We start from the raw sequence: 25140 nt of genomic DNA on the forward strand, positions 1-25140 counted from the left end.
AAATGGAAAGAAAGAAGAAAGAAGGGAAAAAAGAAATCGAACGAAAGGAAAACACTTGGCGTAAGTCAAAGAACAGGTGTACACAATAGAACGTAATAGGTATTAATGAAATCGATTTAACTGGAAATCGATAATATCCCAAGAGAGAATCAAAAGAATTCCATCTTCGAGCTTTGGTATTTTCCAAGGCACACAACAATCCATCGTCGTAGAACGCGAAAGCGTTCTAAAATATCATACCGGTCCACCGCCTATCGATCTCGTTCAATGACGTGGAGCACACGTATACATACGACTTCCGTGTGATGGCAACATATCGATCGTGTCGCGATTCGTTCGGACCATTTGTTATGCACGCGACGTGTTAAAACGCGTTGCGTCTAGAACGTCGCGACACGTCAAAGTGACTTATTGCCTTGGGACATGAGACCAGCCGCGTGGCTTCGTAATGGTTATCAATCCGTACCACGAACTGAACTTTCTTCGTTTATACGCGATATACAGGTTGTAACTATTCGAAACATACTATACATCAGAGATTATGTACAATCTTTGATTCCATCATCCAACGGATTCGAGTTTCTATTCCATCATCCAAAAATCACACGTTGAATTATACGAGAAATTTCGAGAGTTTCTCAGGATTATTCTAAGCTCTACGAATACATAAGCTTAGTGAGAATAACTAGTGAGACTAGTTGAGTAGTATGTTATAAGTACCTCTATTTGTAGAGAAACTTCAATATTCGTTGGAGTTTAACGAAAGGCTTGCATATCACAACAGCTAGTTTAGTCACTCAAGATACAATGGGGCTTCAGGAACGATTTCTGATCTAGCTCTAGATACCCAAACCTTTACCATTGAAGTTACTTTTGTTGTAATCAGGCTAGAACCTAATGGAAACATTGCAAGTCGAATGGATCGACTAGAATACATGCGGAAATCTCCATGCATCTATGGTATATCCAAGTACATTCTGGGGTTAGGTGAAACGTAAAGCATTGTTAGAAATACTCTCGAAGTTATATTCCGATGGCGTAGTATGGGAAACGATATGAGAGGAGATAGCACGAGGGGTAGAAAAGAGAACGGGGGAGAGTGTGCGAAGGTAAACCAGCAGGATAGGTCGCGCGAAGAGCCGTCCGGCTAATCCCACGTCCGCTGCATTCTGCAATTTTGAAACTTTGCCACGTAACTGCAGAACCGTAGCTTAAGTGCAACGGCGTATCGCAACTTGCTGTTGCTACCCCTCCACTCTTTATCTTTCACTCTCTCTCTCTCTCTCTCTCTCTCTCTCTCTCTCTCTCTCTCTCTCTCTCTCTCTCTCTCTCTCTCTCTCTCTCTCGGTCTCGCTCGAGTTGTACATGACTTCCCTGCAAACTCGACGATTTATCATGGACTTCGCTTACCTGTGTGTTACCAACGTTTTCATCGTTACACCCTTGTCCTGTCTCTCGCGCTATCCTCTCTAACGTTAGCTCACACAGGATAGAACAAAGCTAGGCGCGATAACATTATCTATATTTCAAATTCGTTATCCCGCTTGAACTTGATTGCGATCACGAACCAGCACGAATTCTCGAAAAGCATTTACGTAATTAATTTGCATAGGTACACTCTCGTCCTGATCTACTTGTACCATAGATCCACACAATCAGTTAGAAGTTAACGACGTACACAGATTGACATTGATCTCTGGTTTAATGTAGCCCTTCCAATTGTTTCAGGACAATGCACCAACGCTCTGGGCATGGAGAGCGGTGAAATCCCCAATGAAGACATCACGGCCAGCTCCATGTATGACCCTAGTCTTGGGCCGAAGCATGCGAGGTAAGGGAGAACAATGATATCACGCAGGTATAATCCAATGTTGTGTCGGATACCGAGTACCGTGGTCATTTTGTTATCCCCGTAGAAACGAATTCCATTCTCTCTATCTCTTTCCCTTTCTCTTTATCTCCCATCTTTGTCTGTTATACACGGACGTTAATAAAGGCGTGTTTTCGGTTGCGTCATAATTGTTTCCGTCCGAATTCGTATCGGTCCTGGAATATTTTCTGCTTAAATTCAAAAATTCATGGTACGCGTACTGGGGTACTCGCGGTACGCTATCCCCTTTTATTGCTTTATAACCTTTAAAGCCGTTCCATCCGATGAATAAATCCTCTCTATTTTATTACTTCTTTTCATTCTATCTCTTTATCCCTATCATAAACAAAGCGTCACATGGGAAAAACGAAGTTGAAGCGATTTGCAAACCACAAAAATCAAAAGCAGACTGCCATTGATCGGTCTAGACGAAACGATTTCGTTGCGGTTCTCGAATGATACGCAGTCATCGTCGCCTTTGATAAACGAACATTAATATTTCTCTGATAAATTTCCATTGAAATTTAATCAAGCTCAATCCGAATCTAAACCTAAAATAGTTATCCAAATTCGATATAGGTTTTATCGACGAGTTTGATCGAGGTGAATCGAAAAAAATTCTGGGATATATAAATCTTTTGTTTGTGGTTGTATCGAATGACCATATTTTAATTAACGAGAGGGACCATAAATTAGGAAGCGTATGTGCCACCTATAGCAGGTGCATTCAATTAGATAGCCTTTGCTGGAGTTACATATCGTGAGGATGGGTTACTGGAGCCGTAGGCAAACGGGCACAGGAGGCAGCCACAACGCGGCACGGATCCGAGAGAGAGAGAGAGAGAGAGAGAGAGAGAGAGAGAGAGAGACAGAGAGAATGAGAGAAGGAGAGGGAGAGGGAGAAAGAGAGACAGAGAGAGAGAGAGAGAGAGAGAGAGAAAGCACACGTAATAGAAGATAGGGTGAGGATACGCGTTCGTGTATAGACGTGTTTGTGTGTACGTGTGTACTCGAGAGAGAGAAAGGAATACGGACCATAGGCAGAGGGGTGAGCGGAAGGTGGAACGAGCTCGACTCCTACAAATTACCTCCAATTTCGTGTAAATTCCTGGTGCCTGCGTCAGCGTAATACCTGTATTAGGACGCCCAGCTCCGGCTCTTAGACGGCAATAAATCTGTATTAGGGCGAGTCGCAGCTCCTATTCGCAAAACGGGCTACCGGGTACGACGTGACTGGTTAATTTTTCAGAGATACGATTTGTCCGATACCACCCTTGAAAACCCTTTCGATTTACCTTCGTATTATCTCCCAAACGAAACCTTATGCTCGATGTCTTCGATTATGAAAAAGGAAAAAGATTCGATCAATAAAAATGATTAAGGCGCTAACGGGTATTGCCTGTACTTGACATCGTAAATAGTTTTCCTTTTTCCGTAACTATAGCGATCGGCAATAGACTACTGTAAAAAGGTTCTGTGTCAATGTATGAGAGAAAGAGAGAGAGAAAGAAAGAGAGTGAGAGAGGGAAATATGAGAAAGATATATAGCCAGAGAGAACATCGAAGAAAAGAAGATAAGAGAACTTTAAAGCGGTAGTCGAGAAAAAAGAGAAAAGAAAAAAGAAGGAAAAAAGGAAGGAAAAAAAAAAGAGAAGAAATAGATCTGTACAAGGCGCGAAGAGAAAAAAAACGTGTGAAGCTATAGCAAGGGGAGCAAGGTAGGAAAAGAGAGAGAAAGAGAGAAAGAGAAAAAAAGAGAGACAGGAAGTAGTAGCGTGACGAGTCGGATTCTTCGACGAGTGGTGAAAGTGAGAGGCACGTGAAAGAGGAAGAATACTGGCGAGTATCGGACAAACATAAAGCGTCCTATAAACGTAACGTGCGTCGTCGGTTTTAGAGTGTTGAAAATACGTGAAAAAGAAAAATGGACGGGCATATTCTTTTCTCGCCTTTGTATCGATCGATATCCCCACTTTATATTTTGTTACCATTTCCAAATTCCCTTTCGTTCCAATGATTTATGATAAAGGATAACTTCCCTATATTTTATTTTCTTTTTAACCCCTTGCGATTTAAAAAAAATGCTGAGCTATTAGTCAGAGAAGTATACACGGTGATGTATGTTATATGAATTTGATAACACGTAAAAAATAAATATATCAGTTTTTATTAACTAAACAGGGGAGATATGAAAAAAGAGAAAGCGATCACGTTTCTGTATGTAGAGGACTTGATAAGTGTCTGAAAAATTTTTTAAAACAATCTATACTCCCTTATCGTACGAATTACTATAATTTCGTAAAAAAAGAAAAAAAGAAGAAGAAGAAGAAAAAGAAGAAAGAAGGAAAAGAAGAAAGAAACAAGAAAACGAAAAAAGAAAGGAACAAATCGTTAATAAAATAAAATGGTTTATTTCGAAGAGATATATTTTAAAAAAGCACTATAGAGAGAGAGAAAGAAAAGTTATATACCTATCTACCTCAATATCAGTTCTTTCAGTCTCTTTGTTGGTGTGTCTATCGGCACCACAGCAGTGGCTATCGATCTCCTATATTTCTCCCTTCATAACATCACGAGCAGCGACGTTTATCTTGGACGTTCTACACAGTTCACCCTCCCCAATCCCCGTCCCTTTTTTCTGCCGGCACATTGAATTCACGTACATTTCATTGACATAGCACGCGCCGCTTTGTAACCGTAGGAGGGCCCACTTTACATAGAATGTTTCACTTGAAGAGAGGGAGAGAAAGAGAGAGAGAGAGAGAGGGAGAGAGAGAGAGAAAGAAAAAAGGGGTTGGGGAGTTACCCCGTTGCGATAAGAGGCTGGCCGCGCATTTTGCCTTCGTTAAATTAACATAGGAGGAGTAGTTAAGGTGTAACTAGGTCAGTACTTGACTACCGAGCGCCGTATTTATACTTATATCGCGTCTAGTCAAACGCTCTCTCTCTCTCTCTCTCCCTCCCTTTTATTCCTAAAGACACGATATTTTATCATAAAACTGTCTTTTATTTATGTTTTTTCCCTTGCTTCAGTTCTTTTCTTTTGTCCTGCTTCTTTTTTTTTTATTTATTTATGTATTTATTTATTTATTTATTTATTTATTTTTTGATTGACATATGCAACGCTAACGACCGTGATAGAAAGTGCGAAACACAAATAACGTTGCTAAATGCACCTGTAAACGATTGATTGACTTTCACTATGTGAATGCATTTACGAACTTAGTTCAATTTCATTCGACTCGACTGATTGAATTCATTGAGCGAGGCTTGAATTGATCTAACTCGGTCATCGCTATATGTTTCTAACATGGAACGCACCCGTATTTTAGTGTTTCAAATTAAATAGAATTATCGTCCGAATGAAACTCTACGATAATATTTATTAATACAATACTTTATAATCGACTGTTTTATTTTTTGTCCTTCTTTTTTCTTGGAAATCATATTACTATTTTTATTATTATTATTATTATTGTTGTTGTTGTTATTGTTGTAAATATGTTGAATCCAAATATGAATCTCTTCGAAAACTAACGGATGCACAAACCATCATTGTCACGGGATTTACTTTGACGATAGAAAGAGAAAGAGAGTAACGGGCTTTAAAATGACGTTTCCATTTTACGATCTGTAACATGTCTCGGATCGATCGGACTTCTCTCAAGTTTGAAATTGAAAGTCAAGCGAAACGCATTCGACGGAAGAAGAAAGAAAGACAGAGAGAACGAGAAGTGGTAGAAATGTTTCGTCGAAATTTCAAATGGAAGGAACGTGAAGCTTATATCGCCCTGGGGGCTACTGAGTTTACGATCGGTTGGTACATAAAATTCATCGAAAGTACACCGCCCATGTATTTCAACCCTTATTTAAGTCTCCTGTCATCGATTGAAGACTGACCATTATTGGGTATCAATACGTATAAATTATGTTTCGAATATACCATAATTTTTCAAGTTTCTTCTTTCTCACATTACACATTTTACAGAATTTATCGTTAAAAGGGAAAAAAATAAATTCGCATATATATAATTCGCATGCTTTATAATTTAATTTTAATAATGTTCATTAAATTATTGATCTAGTTTGATTAAACGCAAAAGGATATTCGTAACAGGATAGTCTTCCTAAAGTTAAAATTTCATTTTATTATAAGAAGAATATCCTTTAGAAATTTGCCTGTTAAAATGCTTAAATTACGTTAAGCAAAGAAGCGTTCCTTGTCAACTCACAACTCATACAGCTTAACAAAAAAGTATGGAAGGAATCTAACTATCGCAAGATTGAGTTTCCTTTTACGAGTAACAAAGAAGTGAAAAGGTTTTTTTTGCAGGTTAATCATTTAATTTCTTTCCTTTTTTTTCTTATCTTTTTCTTCTTCTTCTTCTCCTACTTCTTCTTCTTTTCTTCGGTAGCATAGGAGACTTTTGCTTTATCGTCCCCAACGACCCAAGGCGTTCCATTATACTTTCTACGTTCTTTTCTTTCAACGTAAAATTTCTTAAAGTATAATGTATTCGTGTACCTACGTGAAGTAACAAGATGTCTCAGGGGTTTAAATCCTGAAAGGGACGGATAATTAATGAGAGAGCATGCACCGATTATTTATCTAACGTGTCGTTTACGTTCTGAAGTCACTACGACGAGATTTCTGATTAACAATGCCCAAGAGTATTTACATCCTTCTTCGACTTGCTGTCTTTATTTACCTGTATAAAATTTTATGCTAGATAGCTTTGAAGCGAAAAACAGAAACAAAGAAAAAAGAAACAAAAAACAATTCATGCTAGAATACCCCGTGAAATTTTTCCAATTCTTGATACCAAGTCAAAAACCATTTGGAGATATTGAATTTCCGCGAAGAAATCGACCACTAGTTCCACATTCGGGCTATATCATTGGCTCGCGCGAAGGACGTGGACGATAACGAAAATCTATTTCCCATATCGACTCACTTCCGCGTTTCGTGTCGAGCGTATGAACGTTATCCTCTTTTCACCAAACTTATATCACACGACTGTATCTATTTAGGTATTTTTCGAAACTATGCATTTGAAAATATTCTATCAGCGACCTACTCTCTCGATAGCATTTATTTAACAAATCTAAAATTATTTCATGTAATTGGTATAACCTTACCAAATAGAGATATTTCGAAAGCTTAGTTAAAATTCTATGTACGAAGAAAATTTGAGATATCAAAAATTCAACGAAGCCTATATTTAATGGTGAATAACTATGAAATCCCAACCAATATATCATTTTATATATATAATCATATGAATTGGTTATTATATATAGATATATAAATCAAAGTAATATTTCAATATTCTCTCCTTCCCTTCCATCGAAAGAACTATTTTCCTTCGATCGGATATTTCATTCGAACTTCTTTATTTTTCTTCGTCGGGGAAGAAAAAAAAATAAAAAGAAAAAAAAAGGAAAAAAGAAGGAGAAGAGAAAAAGAAAAACCCGGTAGCGAAGATGAAGGTATTTTCACATTTTTGCGAAGATTTTCCTCGAACGTATTCATAATTTACCACGAACGAGATTGGCTTTGATAGGGAATATCGATCTACGTTTTTCTTTCTGTCTCTCACTTCACTCGTCATTTCATCGCAACATTCCAACATCGCGCAACAACAGTAACGACGGCAGCAAGCAACATCAGATATTTCATTGCACTAGCCGTACGATAAACCGCGTATGAAGCGCATCAGCATAAAGGATTCTCGTGAACATAAAAAGAATCTTGGACAGAAACGAGAAGGGTAGCAGTATCAGCAGTAGCAACGGCATCACCACCGGCAGCTAGCGAGCTTAGCACTTTTATCGACGCTCATCCAACGCTTTATGCTTTCAACGACGAGAGCAGGGGACGTTCTGATTATTTTGCTGCTCTTTCACGGCGTTAATGCGGCGACGCGCAACGCCCACTTCCATTACGTTTCACCACGGGAACGTTTCACCACGTAGAGTGAAGTGAGACGAGTTGTTTCCTCGGTTTCAACTCATAGTCCGAGCATGATTTACATTGCGATAAGATACCTCGCCTCAGGCTTTTTCCCATGGACAATGCGGATCTTAACGTTGTTTCTTCTTATTATCATTTTGCATTAACGAAGCTTCGATGTCGCTTGCAATATTTCATTTCTTTTCTTTATTTTTTTGTTTTGTTTTTTGTTTTTCTTGTATTTTCATTAAGAATATATCGTGCTATTTTGATGTTTGTAATTATTTCAAATTTATTCTCAACGACAGTGTCGAATTGCTGTCATTGTTAAAATAGAAATAACAGAGAGAGTTAATCAGAGATGTTATTTTCTTTAAGATGCAACACACACAGAACTGTTTGTGGATCAAGTTTGTCACCCGAAAGTTCTATCCTCGGGAGACAGGAAGACGCTGTGGAATTCTGGTTGAATATACAGACGTGTTTCCGGCAGCACGTAACTCTCGTTAGGGTCACAGGCCAAAAGCCAAGATAACGTGATACGGTATTATAAATGTATATACCGATGCCGCTTTATCTCTGTTATCGTCCTTCAACGGTTAACTTTCGGAAAAGGGCTGTAACGTATAAGCGAGCTTTCAAGAGCTTATAGCCATTATCCTTACACTCCATCCAACAGGCTTGTCGATACTCTTTGAAATTGAAAGAGCCTGTCTGATTCTGATGGTAGGAAATTATAATATCTTTGTATTATAATGCACACACACATACATAAACATATATATACATACATACATAGGCCATTATATACCTTGTCGTATATATTTATAGATCATTTCAATTTTTCTACAACAAAATCTCGATTGACGATCGATGAGAACATTTTAAAAGATTTTTAAAGAGTCGTTTATAGACTATTTTGAAATAAAATCGATAAATCACGCGACAGATTTTAAACTCTCAGTTTTTTTGTTAAATGAACCACCATTCTTCCGAAGTACTAGAAAAAAGTCCAGAATACCGTATCGATACCGTAACGATATCGTTCTGATTCGAATCAGGAAAAGTATTGTGAGATGCTCGCTTTTCCAAACGATACTATTCTTCGAACGAGCACGATTCGTTGTTGGATAATACAGATTTTCCATATTCTTTCTCCCTACTGTACTTTTAAGCCTCGCTCGTTTCTAGTTACTACCGTTCCCAAATGGTCGATGGGTTAAGATAAGAGAGAAAGGGAGGACGATTCGAAGTTGCGTAAAATCGGGTAGGGTCGGCAAGAATTTTCACGGGTCATTTAGTCGATGCCACATTCGACATTAGAATTCCTGGAATGTCCAATAATACCATACGTAAAATGAAGGAGAAAATCCGTATATATATATATATGAACCAGTGATTATATAGTGATCTAAAATATATATACATATATTTTTCATTAAAAAATTTTTAGAACATCGTAGCATGAAAATGAGATATTAAAAAATTATTTTTCTACAATGACTAACAGAAATAGTTGTAAAAGTACATTTATTTTCTAAAAATAATTCTACCGTGCGATCTTTAAAATTTTTTAAAACACCGTTTGACGAATATCACGATTCCGAAGATATTCCATTTCCGAAGAAATTGTTGAAATTGCAGAAAAAAGACGGAGAATCGCGAAGCATGAATAAATTAATAATTCCAACAGAAATAATATATTATCATCGTACCATTGCTTTGTTCAACGAACAAAGTCACGCGTGTAAATTCAATTGACGAAGAAAAAAAAAATGGTAGAAGAAAGCGTCCGCGCGTTCGGTAAATTTTTGAACCATCGCAATCGCTTTCCGCTTTCCGCTTTCACGATTCGGACAGACAGAAGAGAAAGAGAGAAAGAGAGAGAGAAAGAGCATTACTCTTGCTCGTTTTTTCCTCTACCTTTTATTTTTTACGAATGGTTCCGTTCTTCTGCTTTCCCTCCACGAACCAATCTCTCTGCTTTCAGAGTCACTGCATAACACATTCGCTTGGGATTTCCCACAGAGATCAGACACCGTTAAAACGCTCGTACAGCCCGTAAATTCGTCTTTCATGATTTCCTCTATCTTTCTCTATCTCTATCTCTATTTCTATCTTTATCTTCTTTAACGTAAAATTCTCCTCTCCTGTAAATTGTCAGATACCATTGTACGAATAAGAAAAGAAAGAATATTAACGTAAGAAGAATTTATATATTTCGCTTTGATACGTTTTTGCAAGCCAAAAATAATTTTCAGAACGGAATGAAAGAAAAGAAAAGAATAAAGGAAAAGAAAACTGACAAAAAATACGATATAACGTTAACAATTACGTTAATTCTGGTCGACAGTAGTAAGTACGTGCCCGAACAATCTCCAACTTCAATGTCCACATGTCCGACCAGTACGGTCGGCACTCGCTGACATCTGGTACTACACTACTTTTCCGAGATTTTCTACTACTACCATTCTCCGATCGATATTACGTGAAAACTAATCTTTGGTTTCATAATTTAAAAGCATCGAAGCTCGAATAAATAATTTATGTATCTTTTACTTAACTTCCAGATGATTCGAAAAATATTTGGCAAGTGATCGAACAATTTTTCTTCATTTCGGTCGAATTAATTCAATTAAATATTTAAAAAGAAAAAAAAAGAAAAATAGCTTTATCATTTATTTCCACAAATATTACTTTATTATAGAAATATATAAATATCATATACGGTGTTCACGCATTTTTTTCCTCGGTTGACAAGTTGCGAAGTGAACGTCAAAATGGAAATTTTCTCTTCGAGAGAACGAGTATATAAATTATCGATAAAATTCGAAAAATACGTGGTGGCGCACAGTAAAATGATTTATTCTTGTTAAATTGATAGATAAAAATGTAAAATAACGTATACGGCTGTTACGTGGCAATGTATTTCATTGTTACGTGCATCAGCTTCGAGTAAAAAGAGATTATTATTTTTTATTTATCATGAATACGACGAAAAAATTTTATTAAAAATTTATTGATATATATACATACATCAATAAATTTTTAATAAAATTTTATATATATATGTATATATCAGAAATATAGTTTAATAAATATATCTTTATCCAATATTTAAAATAAAATAACGACGTCTATTTCTCGAATTTCATATCTTTTAATTCATCTATCGTCCCTGTTAACACTTTTTGTTTTATATCAATTTATTTAGAAGAACATACGATGTTGTATAGTCATTAAAGTCATTTCATTAAAAACGAACGATATTTCGCAAATGTTCGTTATCGATCAAATGAATCCAAAGAGCTAAGCAATGGTAATACCGGAGACAAAGTCGAAGGTGAGTATTGAGAAAGTTTCCTGTAGAAGATGGAAACGTGTTGCTAACACAAAGTCTCGATATCTCGTTCCTATTTAGCATCGAGTCTGTGAAAACGCAGAGAACCTGCTGACTTTGTGAGGTTCATAACGAATGTGCTTCGCGGCACTAAGCATAGCAAAGGTGGGTTGCTACCAGCGCGTGTGACTGTAACGACCACGAGTCATTAGCAATGCTAATGCACCTTTCGACCGATGAGGCACCCATAATACCCTGCCCTCTATCCCCTTTCATTCTCCAAACCCTTCTCATTCTCTCTCTTTCTCTTTCTCTCCTTCTGTCTCTCCAGCTTGAAATCTCTCACTCTCTCATGAACCCAAGAGCAGTGCATTTCTCAGCTTGGCTACTTTTAACCATGCATTCTATCCCGACACCAGCAAAAGAGCTATCTGGTACCTTCGTAAATTTCGTTTTAGAGACTATTGGCTTCCTATTAGGATAAAATCTTGTTACGAACAAAAAAGGAGTCATTTTCGTACATTCGACTTTTTCAGGAACATGTATAATATATCGGGTTAGTTGGTATGTATGTTATAATATTCATGATTCACGATTAATAGATTTTAAAAATCACATTAACAGACATCTAATATCAGATCAATTATTTGTTTGGTTGTTCCTTTGAATGATAATACTTGTTACTCAGGTTGAAAGATTTTTTATGTATTCCTATAAATAATTCGTGTTACAATAATTACGTTTTTTCATGAGGGATCACGTTTCAATATCAACGTGTTCTATCTAATCTAGGAACATATTTGATATTTTCGTTATTTAGAGATTAGAGATTCAAAGAGCTAAGAGAAGAGAGAATAGGGAGAAGAGAGAAAGCTGAAATTACTGGAAGGTTTAGACAAGGTTAGGTAGAAGCTAGGACACTGTTAACGGCATTGCTACCTAATTAACCGCAAACGCTTTCAGTGGGTTTCGCCTGGTCTATTGTTTACATGCGGGCATGCCGTTTCTCTATGATAGTAGGTACTTCTCCAAGCTAGCTAAAATATTTCCATGTAGATTGTCTTTCTCTCTCTCGCTCACTCTCTTTCTCTTCGTCTTCTCAACTTTCCTAGTACCAACGTGAACCCTTACGTAAACGTTATTCTCAAAATTCCATAGCACGCAACATAAGCGATCTAACTCCACCAATGCATTGCCCTGAAAACGATCTTTAATTTGACATAATAAACCAGAAAATTTATTACCATTGAATTGTTATAATTGAATATATTTTTATATACCGCTGTAAGTCATGTTTTGATTTTTATTGTATTTCCTATGATTTATTCTATCATAAATGTACTATTCATACTCTTAAAACTGTACTTTAGATTATATTTCCTACGGTTTATTGTATCATGAATGTCCTATTCATACTCTTACAATCATACTTTAAATTACATTACATATGTACTATAATATAATTTATCTTTTTCTTTTTCTTATGTTCTTTTTCAGATTACGACAGGACAAAGGAGGCGGTGCGTGGTGTCCAAAGAACATGGTAACGAAAGAAGGCAAGGAGTATCTCGAGGTGAACCTTCATAGTCCTCGCGTGCTTATGTCAGTCAGGACTCAAGGTAGATTCGGAAATGGTCACGGCGTTGAATACACAGAGGAATACTTCGTCGAGTATTGGCGTCCGGGGTTCAACAAGTGGGTGCGATGGAGAAATCGACGTGGCACTGAGGTTGGTCTATACGTATATACGGCTGTCGATTCGCGTCTCTCACTCCTCCCATCATTTTTCTTTCGACTTTATCTAATTAAGAATCCAGCAAGCTGTGTCCAATCTGATGGCCCTTCATCATCTCGGACATAAAAGCGAAACAAAACGAAACGAGAAAAGCTAACCATCCTTTCCTCCCTTTGTTCTTAACGATTCTCGTTCACTCTTTCCATTCCTAAAGGGATTGATAGCGAATGGCCGCTTTTCAAAAGAGTGAACAAGATAGACAGAGAAAGAGAGAGAGAGAGAGAGAGAAAGAGAGAGAGAGTCTTCTTAAATTGCCGAAATGAATTACGGTTAACTTGTATAATTGCTCTTGCCGACGAAATCCGATTACGTTTGCCTCCGTTTCACAAGAAACAAAAAGGTAGCGCGACGAGTGTAATTCCACTCTTTTGAGCGTGGAAAATCCACTCGTTTCTCCTTCGAAAACGAAAGAATGAGAGAGAGAGAGAGAGAGAGAGAGAGAGAGAGAGAGAGACAAACAGACAGAAGAAAAGAGAAGAAGAGCGATAACCCCAAGGCAGAACACCATTTGTATTCTCTCTCTTTCTTCTCCTTTCATTCTATCTCTATCTCTCAAGTTAGATGCATAACATGTTGACGGAAATCTATGGTTTACAAATGAGAAGCACTGTGTCCAGTTAAGTGGCCATTACGGCATGTGACGTGTTAATTAGCGTCTCTTCAACATGATAATCCTGGATAGGATATTCATTAGGGGTTGGGGAATACGTTGCGTGGCTAGAGAAATACTGTCATTGATGTACAGCTAAATAATCAAACAGTCTTTTCCCGACGTATTTCTATTCGTGTTATAGCGTAAATATATTCGATTGCAAATGCATAGATTCGATTATGACATTTCGTCTATGTAATATCGATCGTCCATTACAATTCGAAGTAATTAGGTCAAAACTCAAGAACGAACAATAGTACCTAACCTGGTCTAAAAACGACGCTACTAGAATTTCTTAAAGAGACACTTCCTGAATCATTTTTTAACCTAAGCGATTTCCTCGACCTTTCCCTCATTTCCCCTTTCTCCCTTCCCACTCCTTTTAAAAGTATTTCCTCTCCCGATGACTATCTAGCAAGCCCCAAAAAGTTGTTGGGAAACAACATAAAAACAATTTATCGCGTAAAGCTCGTGTATTTATTTTACGAGCACACGTTTGGAATAGAGAAGATCGCAACCGCGTTAAACTTTCACTTCAAACGGGAAACGGAAGGAGCAGAGCGTCAGAGTGTAGAGAGGAGGGACGTTAGGAAATTGAAAAATGTGAGAAAATAAAGCGCATTTGCATAGACAACGCGACGCAATGCTTGAAACGTGTGCACGATACTACTGAGCGCTAGTCGGAAACGCGGCTGGGCTAATGAATTCATGGAAGTTCGTGGGACCAGATAGATCCTCCAAGCCCCTACTTCCGACTCCCCTTGCACCACTCACCCGAATGTACCTAGTATATACAAATGAATGTCGCGTAATATGGTACCACCCGGGGCATCGTGAATTCTCGAATAAAGCGAATCGGTTGTTATTAGCGAAACATGCGAACGGAAAAGGATGAAATTGTAGTAACAAATTTGACGGATCAATGGTGAATGTATGTATGTAACGTCACATGGGTTTAAAATGGTAGATGAAAAATAATAAATCGATATTGATATCGAGCTGTGAGAGAAAGAGAGAGAGAGAGAGAGAGAGAGAGAGAGAGGGAAGTAGAGGGAGAGAAAGAAAAAAAGAAAGGGTGGAGAGAATACAAGGCCTTTTGTTCGTAGGCGATCGCGAGCCGACATTTTGTAAATGGAACTTTAATGGAAACACAATAAAGAGAGGATGCGTGTGCATTTATTCCCTACGAAAAATTCTATGGGATATGGATATAATCAATCGTAACAAGCAAGAGTCCATTTTTCAAATCGTACAACCCTCTCGCGATGTATACACTCAATTCGCATTTTTGTATATGTATATAGATATATTATTACTATTATATATTTATTATCATTGTCGCGTTTCAATTTGCATCAATGCAATTCAATTAAGCTTCCCTCGAGAGCAAGATACTAATCCGGTCAAACATACTCACGATATTTGATGATTATTTTTAAAAACGAATTGAAAGATTAAAAAATTCAGTAGTAATTATTACGCGTGGGTATCGTATTAATGCATTACTCTAATTCCAAAATTACTTACCCATATTTTTATGGAGTAATCCGTAGAATTTTTTTTGATACGCTTTAGCCCTTGTACAGGTGTAAAACGTTGATATGAAGCTTTGAATCTTTTTTCTGTTTCTTTTTTATTTCTTTATTTCTATATTTTTTTCTTTTTTTTTTACATTGATGCGAGAGAAAAATCCATCGCTGATGACGTAACGGAACGCTCAAAAGAAACTTTTTCTAGAACGATCCTTTTGCAGAAAAGAGATCGCGGTTTCCATCAATCGTGAACCGTTGTCATCGAGAACTTCTGATATTCCTCGTACCATTGATGATTTCTTTGCTCCTACTGTATCTACGAACCCAATACTACACACGTACGTATCCATACACCAAGAAAGATAGAAACCTCTAAAGTAGACATAGAGAAGCAACGCACAGGCACGGCGGTATCTCGTTTATTCCAGCAACGAAGCCGGTGCGCCAGACTTTCTTCCCATTTTCACGCAGATCTGCTCAAAGCGAGCGAGACCCGTCGGAGATATCCGGAGTAAGGGGTGAAGAGGGTAAAGAGTAAGAGTAGGAGAGAAAGAGAGAGAGTAGTCACGAGGGTGGGAACACGAACGTTTACCCTGCAGCCTCAATCTGGGCGGCATGTGATCTTTGTGCACGCGCTCTTTCCTTTTACTCCTTGCGCTTTGAATACGGGTTGGGAGAATGAACGAGCGAGAGAAGAGCTGGAAATGGGGATGGAGAGGAAGGGTGGGGGAGGTTGAAGGGGGGATTGGACTGCGGAGTCGTTTGTGATGGTGTACACATTGGTCTAAGTAGACATGTGTGCGCACACTCGCGCTCGTTTCTTTACGTCCGAGTGTAGGAAGACTACGTTATCGCCTCGTCGTACGTGACCCGAACCTTCCGCAAGCATTTTTCTATGGTAAACGCACCCAACGTTTTCTCTAGTTGGTGGAAAGAAGCGGTAAGGCGACCGTCTCTTTCTTTCTCTCTCTCTCTCTCTTTCTCTTTCTAAAAAAGAATCTCTTCTTTCGTATTTCAATCATTCCCTCACCTAACATTTTCCTCTCTGTCTGCTTTTTACATTACTCAGGACCCTTCCTTTCTATAGTTACCTTAACAGTTTCCGTTCAAACGTCTCGATTCCGTCTGACCTTTCTTAGATGCAATATGTTCATTCGAGAAATTAAGAAATATTAAGTTGTTCGTTCCAAAATGCTTTTAAATCCTGCCATCTCTAATCCGTTCTCTAATCAAATTCATTTCATTTTGTTTTTTCTTGCTTCTTTTTTTGTTTTCTCTTTGCTTTCTTTTCTTTTCTTTCGTTTCTCTTTTTCGTTTTTCTTTTTAACTCGTTTAACGCGAAAGAATTTTAGTATACGAATTATCTTACTAATGATATATCTTTCGATTTTTGATTGGAATTGTACGTATACATACATGTAGGAACGGTAAACAACATGAAAATCGACTTGATGATTCTATGAATATTAAATGATTATAACCCAATCTTGCTGATGCAAATGGTTGAATAACAATTTGTTGGTCCAGGGAATATCACGTTTAGTTTGTTTATTGCACATAGATGAACGCATTTCATTCGGTGTTCTGTTCGCATAAGTAACAAGAAAATCAATAATTTTTTCCAAATTAATGATACCATAATGAATTAAAATTTGTGTGTTCATAAAACAAAAAATTGTTGCAGAGGTTAATTTTATTTATCAGATAGATATAAAATGCCAGTTACCATCAGCATTCACAAGAAATCATCATAATAAAATCAGAAATACGATCAGCAATCAAGTCTCATTTATTTATATATAATAATTTTAATTGATTTGGAATCGATTACAAATTGCATTTGGTATCGGTGTTGTTCAATTAACCATGTTATAAATAATTGCAACGCGTTAGATCATATAATACATATGGAGATTCCCAAAGTATCAATTTTGCTATCAGATACGTTATAATATCGAAGTTGGTAAATTTATCGAAGGTTTATAAATTTTCCCTTTAATCCATATTCCATGTAGAATGTTTTTAAATGAGATAAATCGTTTATTTCGATTAGTGCTTTCGAACTTCGTTCGTTATATGGATTTTCGATTGTAATCATTTTTTTTGTAACGTATTATAATATCATTATTAACAAAAATTTATTTACGATTCAAATAAACTTTATTAAAAATTGCTTCTTAAAGACAAAAGAAGTAATAAGTAAACGAATAAATTGTTTTCCAACAAAGATCTATTTTATTCAATGTTTATCATAGTATACAACTCGGGATTAATTAAGCATAATGACTAAGTTTATCTAATATGCATGACCAACAGAATTTGAAAACTCAGTTTCTTATAATCTAATAAAAATAATTCAATTCAAATAATTATATCCACATTTGGTACGTAATACCACGATGTGAAAGGAAATAGCACGAAAATTAGGACGGACGGTTTCGTGTAAAATTGAAGTATTCGTTAGAGTTCCAGTAATTGGTGGAGGACGATAGAGAAAGGGAGAGAAGGAAAGAGAGAAAGGTAGAGAGAAAGAGAGAGAGAGAGAGAGAGAGAGAGAGAGAGAGAAAGAAGGATATGAAGAGAGAGAGGTAGAAATAGGTTCGAGGGAAGCTCGTTAATTTTCACGCTTTTGGATTTATCATTTCCACGCCAACAAAGTCATAACACGAAGTAGAGCTTCGTGTTGCTCTGCTTATGGAAAACAAGACATGCTTTTCCCCCTGTGATAACGTTTCCAAAGACTTGAGACATGCTAAATCCCATAGGTAAAAGTTAGGATTTCACATAACATAAACTACGTAGAAGAGTATTTGAGCATCTATCAGATGCACGACTGCAGGTAGATGCTACCTTCTATAACTCCTTAAAGACTTTACAGTAAATATAACTTTAACAGACATATATATATATAATATTTTCGTATATATAATAATATTAGTCTTGATATATAATAATGTAACATAACATGATTATTAACATACGTTATTAATATTGCTGGATAAAAGATAACAAAGTCAATAATATGATCATACTGTGACACTAAGATCAGTAAACAACTAAAGTAGAACGATCAAAAGGATGACAACTGCAAATATCATTCTACAAAGTAGTAGTAGAAGAAAAATGAACCGACGAAGTAGTACGATCTAAAGTTTGTGCAGATCAAGTAGTATAACTAAAAGTACCAACAACAAAGTAGTACAAACAGTAATATAATCATACGAACGTAACATAATCGTTCTTCAGTTTTACATCCCTTATCAATCCAAATTGTTAACGCAGTAAAAATAGGTTTCGCCGTGAATTTTGTAGTTTTCGAAAAAAAACGAAATTTCGTTTTCCGAGCGAATTAGAGCATTTCCTATTAATTAATTAATTATGTGAAACAAAATCAAGTTGTAATTATTCTCAGGATTATTTACTTAATTAAAAAAAAATGAAAAAAGGAAACCATCTAACATCGAATCGTTAAATTAATATCGATTACTAAACAAGACTGCACGCATCATTCGAACGAATATCTTCCATTAATCAACGTTCAATGACTAGGAAGATAACTGTTATATCTCGCATATGCTGACGCTATCGATATGCCTGTTTTGGCTTACGATCGAACAAGTAGAAACGTCGGAATTCTATCGGAGCTCCGTCGATAAACAGCATTTAGAGAGGGAGAGAGAACGAGCGTGTGCGAGAAGCATAGATAGATAGATAGATAGATAGATAGAGAGAGAGAGAGAGAGAGAGAGAGAGAGAGACAGACAGACAGAGAGAAAGAGAGGGAGAGAGAGAGAGAGAGAGATGGGTGTTATTTCACGGGCCATAGGTAACGAGCGTGCTCCTCATTGAATATCGATACGGCACTTTAACCCACGTCGTTACTCCGAGGATCGTTAACATCGCGAATACCATGACGCCACGCGAGGAAGAACGGGGTGTAAAGGTGGGGGATGGTGATGGTGGTGGTGGTGGTGGTGCTTAATCGACGAGTCCCCGTTCCCTGTTTGACTTGGCGACAGTTCGTCTAAGTCCACAGGTATCACCGGTAATTTCCATCGAAATTTCAATCTCGTTTATCTACAAAGTAACTTCCGCGAGTGGCACCGTTGAAAGGGGGATTGAGGGTGGTGGTGATGCTGGTGGTAGTGGGGAGGGGTAGGGGAAAGGCCGATAGGGACGGTAGGAAGAGGAGAAAGAGGAAGGAAGGTGGGAGAAAAGGAAGAAGCAGAGAGAGAGAGAAAGGAGATCGTCTCTCTCCTATCCTACCTCCTCCATCCTTAAACCATCCCCTTCCTCCCTTTTCCCCTCTCTCCATCACTCCCACCACTACCACCACCACTCGATTCCATCACGCTTGGCCTTAACGGAAGCACAGGACGTATCGAATTTTAATCAATCACCTGATAGGGACAGCCAATTCCAGAGCCAATTAACATATTCATTTCCCGGTCTGGCAGCCTTTTTCCGACGATTTCAGCGAAATTCAAATTGCAATATGGCGATAGTTGCCGTAGTGGGGTATTGGTGGAAAGGTCCTCGCTATTACGAGATAGCACGAGCTATCCGGGACCATCCCCAACGGTCATTACGCTGACGGTCATTATCGCGAGCGTTTGTCGCGCGACTATGTGAAAAATTCAAAGGGAAAAAAAGAGAGAGAGAGAAGGGGAGAGGAAAAAAACAGAACGAAACGAAAAAAAAAAACGAAAAGAAATGAAAAAATAAATGCGAACAAACAAATTGAGATTATGTATCGGTTTAATTGTTCCACGGGATTAAAACGATTTCTTCGGGATTATTACTGTTCCTTTATCTAATTACAGTTAACATTTTTTTTAATTACAAAAAATGTTTGAAAATAAAAAACAAACAGAAAGAAATATGAATAGGTAAATCATAAGTATGAATAATAATACGTCTTTAAAAATAAAAACCAAAGTATTCGTTTGAAAAATTTAATTCTTTTTTCTTTTCGAAATAATTAAACGATCGAACTATTTACAAGTTACCCAATTGTTTCCTACAAACTTTTAAAATAAAACTATTTAAACTTCAATCCAGTTTCAGCAAAACTCTGCACTCTGCTATTCATTCTTTTCCTCGACGCTCGTATACCTATATTTTTATATAAAATCAAGGAGAATAAAAAGGCCGAAAGTAATAGGAGGAAGGAGAAAACGAATCGAGAAATAAGTACCGTTTGATTCGAAGACGAATTTCGAAGACGAAGGAACGAGAAACGTTTCTTACTACTTGCTCTTTTTTTTCTTCTGCCTCTTCCTCTTCTTCCTCTTCCTTCTTCTTCTTCTTCTTCTTCTTCTTCAAAAATCGCTCGTTAGAACGAGCTCGAGCAACGTGCCACGAAAGGGGAATTAACTTTGAAGACTTTTTTAAGTTGAAACGTTCGATTGGGGAGGGATAAGCGCGCGCGTGTGTGTGTGTGTGTAAGGATGATGGGTGGGGGATGAAAAAAAGAAAAACTATCATCGTTTCTCTTCTCGCGTATCTACGTAAAAAGCGTAGCAATCGAAACAGGGTCTTTCTTTAGATTCGTACATTCTTCATTGAAGAAAATATCATTGAGTCTATCGATTATCCTTCCAATGGCTTGCGAACGACGTTATATAAATTATCGATTTCTAGGATTTTCCGTTGGAAAAATCAATAAACCGAAACCCTTTCTCGATACGTAGAGAAAGAGAAGAAAAAAGAAAAAAGAAAAAAAGGACAGAGAAAAAGACCTGCTTTGGCATCTCGTGTTTTCTTCGTGTAGATAACCACAAAGGGAAAAGAAAGTAAAGCCGTTCGTGACCGAGTTAGTTAATCCTTTATCCGATTACTAAACCGTCGATACTAAAACTCCTATCCTAGCTTCTGTGCGTAAAGGTATCATGGTAACAATGTTAAATCCGAAGGGGAAAAAAGGAAAAAGTAACAAGAAAATTGGAAGAGAGATAAAAGAGAGAAAATGAAAAATGCGTAAGAAGGAATCGGTGTTTTCTGACCTTAGAATAACCTACGAAAAGGTGTTAAAATTAAATGGTTCTTCATTAGCGAAACGCGCGAACGTGATTTCGACCACAAACAGATTAGAGGCGAGCGGCTTTCCGCTACTTCGTTCCTCCGACCAAGTAATTGCCTACACAGCGCGCGGCACGGACGCTGCCGTACCGGAAATGGGACGGTTCGTGGCGCCGCGTAAGCTCGTTCTACTACTCTGGCGTTTCTGAAAGTACGAGAGAGAGAGAAAGAGGGAGAGAGAGAGAGAGAAAGAGAGAGAGAGAGAGAGAGAGAGAAAGGAGAGAGAGAATGTGATAAAAAGTGAGAAAAAGGGAGGTTAAGAGATGACCCCTTGAACTTGCATTTAAACTCTTCTCACTTCTTTTTCCTAACCTTCCGGGAAAATTACCAATCGTTTCATCGATACTATCTACCATAAATCGTGAAAGAAGGTCTATCTTAACGGCGAAAACTCTCGTTTACGATCTTAGTTTTATCGTACGGGAAACTACTTGCTATAATACGCTACTTTCTTGCACCTTCTCTCTCTCTCTCTCTCTCTCTCTCTCTCTCTCTCTCTCTCTCTCTCTCTGTCTGACTCTTTCTGACTCTCTATCTCTACTACTTTCTTTTACATTTTATTTTATCGTTCCAATTTCATTATATAAAATTACTTTTGAATTTGTTTGCACATTTGCACGACTCTAATTGTAATCGTTAAACGCAAACTCAAATATAATTCTTAAAGTAATATTTCTCTTATTTTGTTTTAACAATATTTTGTCGTTTGATTTAATTGTTATAATTAAATGTATCTTTTTACTGATTTAATGTAATAATAATTCGTAATATTTGTTACATTTTAGAAAGTATAAAATATCACAACGTCGAGGGGATCTTAAGCGACTTTGGGAAAGCTCGATGGTAAAAAGTATGAACTAGAAGAGCATAAAGTTTTTCTCGTACGATGTCAAACCCTCAAAGAAAATACGTTCGATCGTGGCTCTAACCTTCTCGGGATCTCTCGCGAGGACTATTTTTCAGTCATTGTGAGTTAACGTATAGTACGGTTAGGTATAAGAAAGGTTTCTTTATCGACGGACAAACTTGAATCATCGCCATGTTACACATCTTTGCTTGTAGAAAATTAAAGTAAATTCAAAAATTCATCGTTATCTTTATTATATGTATATATTTTTTTTTTATTTTCAAAAAACAATTTTTTATTCCTTTTAAGAAAATGACTTTTCGCATCCACATTATGAACAAACAAACAAACAAACAAATAAATGGGCAAACGAACAAACAAATAAATAAATAAGTAAATAAGTAAATAAACAAATAAAACTGGAGAAAATAATGCTCTTCGATGTTTATCGAATATATAATGGAATATAAAAATATCATTTATACCGTACACGTTTTTTCCATTGTGTTCATTTTTATTTTATTGCGTGTGTACGAAGCACAACAATGAAAACACGCAGAGCAGTATCCTATAACAGCACGTAATAGAATACTATATAACTATTAATTACATTAGCCGATGAATTCCATTGTCTTCCGATAATAGTACCTACGCACGGCCGTTCCATTCGTTTAAATTTCAACAATGACGTAAATATCATTCATCAACGACAAGAAAGCCGCCAAAATGGACCATTAAAATTGATCGCGATGTCAGTTGGATTAAATGTCGATCTTAATCATTGCTTATAAACCATTTTGGCGAAGCAATAAAGGCAACACCGATGATTCATATTTGAAAGAAATAATGTTTCTTAGAATAGAAAAGTTTAATAAAACAATATTATAATTACGTGTGATCGCATTGACCCGTCTGAGTCCTTCAGAACGTTAATAGATTGAATCAAAAAAAAGTTTTTACTCTTTAAAAAATAAATGAAATGCTCTTTAAAAAATCTCGAAGAAGAATAATTGATTTATAAGATGACTTACTTTCGACTCTATCTAAGTTCTCATCCATTTAACTTTTTACCTATTCAGTGTGATCTGACTAACCGTAATCAAACAATATTTAAGATTCTTCGTCCTTAGAGTAACCATCTAAAATTTTCATCGAAGATCGATTACAAAGACGTTTCTAAAGCAAATGAATTACTCTATTGTTCTCGATACCCATCGAAAACGTATGATAGTCATCTATCAAGTCGATACAATGTATGTGTACAGATATAGCATGCATCAGGCTACGCAAAGTATATTTCGAGTTTACACGGGTTCACTCCTACCTCCTCGAGTAGCATAGGATATCAATTTTATGTCTAGGCAGAACGATATCGGAGCATGCTCGACGAGCAAAACCGAAGGCGAGCCTTGTTTATGACTATATTAATTATTCCTATCGCGTATATTCCAGGCTGGTTTCGTATTCCAACACATTGCACCGCAGGATAGTCATACTCGCGGTCACATTTGCCACTCGCACTTGTAATAATACATCCGTGGCTTGCCTCGTTTCGTGCCAGCTCGATACCGATATAAACGTGTCCGTAACCTTTCCTAATATTTGTAAAATCATTAATTAAACATTTTTATCCCTACCCTAAAAAATAAATTTATTATAAATATAGAACAAATTATAATTCTCCAATTCACATTACGTACTATTTATTTTTCATTTATTATTACGATACCGAATAAATATCAGGATTGCTTCGATTTCCTTTTTCTTCTTTTTCTTTTCTTTTCTTTTTTTTTTTGTTCAAATACTCGATGGGAATATATCGATCGAACTAAGAATTAGGTTGCTCTATAATTTTTATTATTAATAATACTTTGGACGTGTTTGTAATAAAAAAAACAATTTTAAAAGACTACCCATGCGAAACACAGAAACGAAAAAGTCAAGTTCTAAAATGATTTTTATCCTCGAATAATCCTTCCTTCGTGTACATGGCACGGTCTTACATATATGTATATTTCTAGAATATCTCGAGAACACGGTTAGTGCATCGTCATCGATAGCCAAGCACGATACGCATCCGTGAACCGATAAATTGCCGCTGAGCGCTCACTCTTTCTCGCCTCGTAAACGAGAAAAACGGCGAACGTCGAGTCTCATGGAAACGGCACGAATCCATTTAATATATCGTCAGACATCGCGAGAGCCAGAAAAAGAGAGAGAGAGATAGAGAGATAGGGAGAAAGAGAGAGAGAGAGAGAGAGTATGAGAAAACCAGGATCGACCGATCGATCGATCGTTAAAAAAAACTTAGAACGACAGGTCATTTCCATTTCCTCTTGATTCTCATGGCACTGTAGTCGAGATAAAAATTTGCCATATAAAATAATTGATAGCTTTTTTAATTTCAGAATTTTATTTTCAAACACGATACGTCTAGACGCGACTTTAGGCTTTCTGAACATTAAACAGTCGACGTGGTAAAGTATATTTAAGTATATCATCTTTTATCGAAGTAGAAAACTAAAAAAAAAAGTATAGATATATGTATATATAGAAAAAAATAATGTCATCTCATCGGACACTTTATTTTTACGCTCGTAAAATGTATTCTCTTCTAACTTCTTTTTTCGTCTTTCTTTTTCCTTTTTTATTTTTTTGCTCTTCTTTTTCTCTTTTTTCCTTTGCGGACGATTAACGTGACAGAATAGGTTATTAAAAATAATCTCTCGTGATTTAAACGTACCACGGAGTTTACGTCCTTCAGGATCGTTAGATATTATTTACAGGAGGGGGACAAAATTTCATGGGATTTAATTGATCCTCTCTTTCTGGCCCTTCTCGGCAAAAAGAAGAAAAAAGAAAAGAAGAGACGAAAAAAAGAAATTATGCTGTCTAGGGTAGCGATAAATAAACAGAGAGTTTAAGAAGATATCCTCTACGAGCATGTATATGTATACGCATGTATATACTTTTTTCTTTCTTTCCTTCGAAAATATCTCAATACTTTGAAATTTTCACGTGGTATCATACGTATAATACATCATCAAAAGTCTGATGGACTTCGCACCAC

General features: G+C 36.8%; 1 protein-coding gene across 6 annotated transcripts in view; it reads left to right on the forward strand.

Annotated features, from left to right (window-relative positions):
- The window catches only part of LOC127067493 (discoidin domain-containing receptor 2), a 145525-nt gene that overhangs the window by 72182 nt on the left and 48203 nt on the right, over nt 1-25140 (forward strand). For all 6 annotated transcript variants that reach the window (XM_051002477.1, XM_051002478.1, XM_051002476.1 and 3 more), the window contains 2 exons: nt 1729-1831; nt 12661-12892. In XM_051002477.1, the coding sequence (XP_050858434.1) occupies nt 1729-1831; nt 12661-12892 (335 nt within the window). The remainder of the gene's footprint in view (nt 1-1728; nt 1832-12660; nt 12893-25140) is intronic.

Source organism: Vespula vulgaris, chromosome 11 (genome assembly GCF_905475345.1).
Source record: "Vespula vulgaris chromosome 11, iyVesVulg1.1, whole genome shotgun sequence".
In the NCBI taxonomy this organism is placed as follows: domain Eukaryota; kingdom Metazoa; phylum Arthropoda; class Insecta; order Hymenoptera; family Vespidae; genus Vespula; species Vespula vulgaris.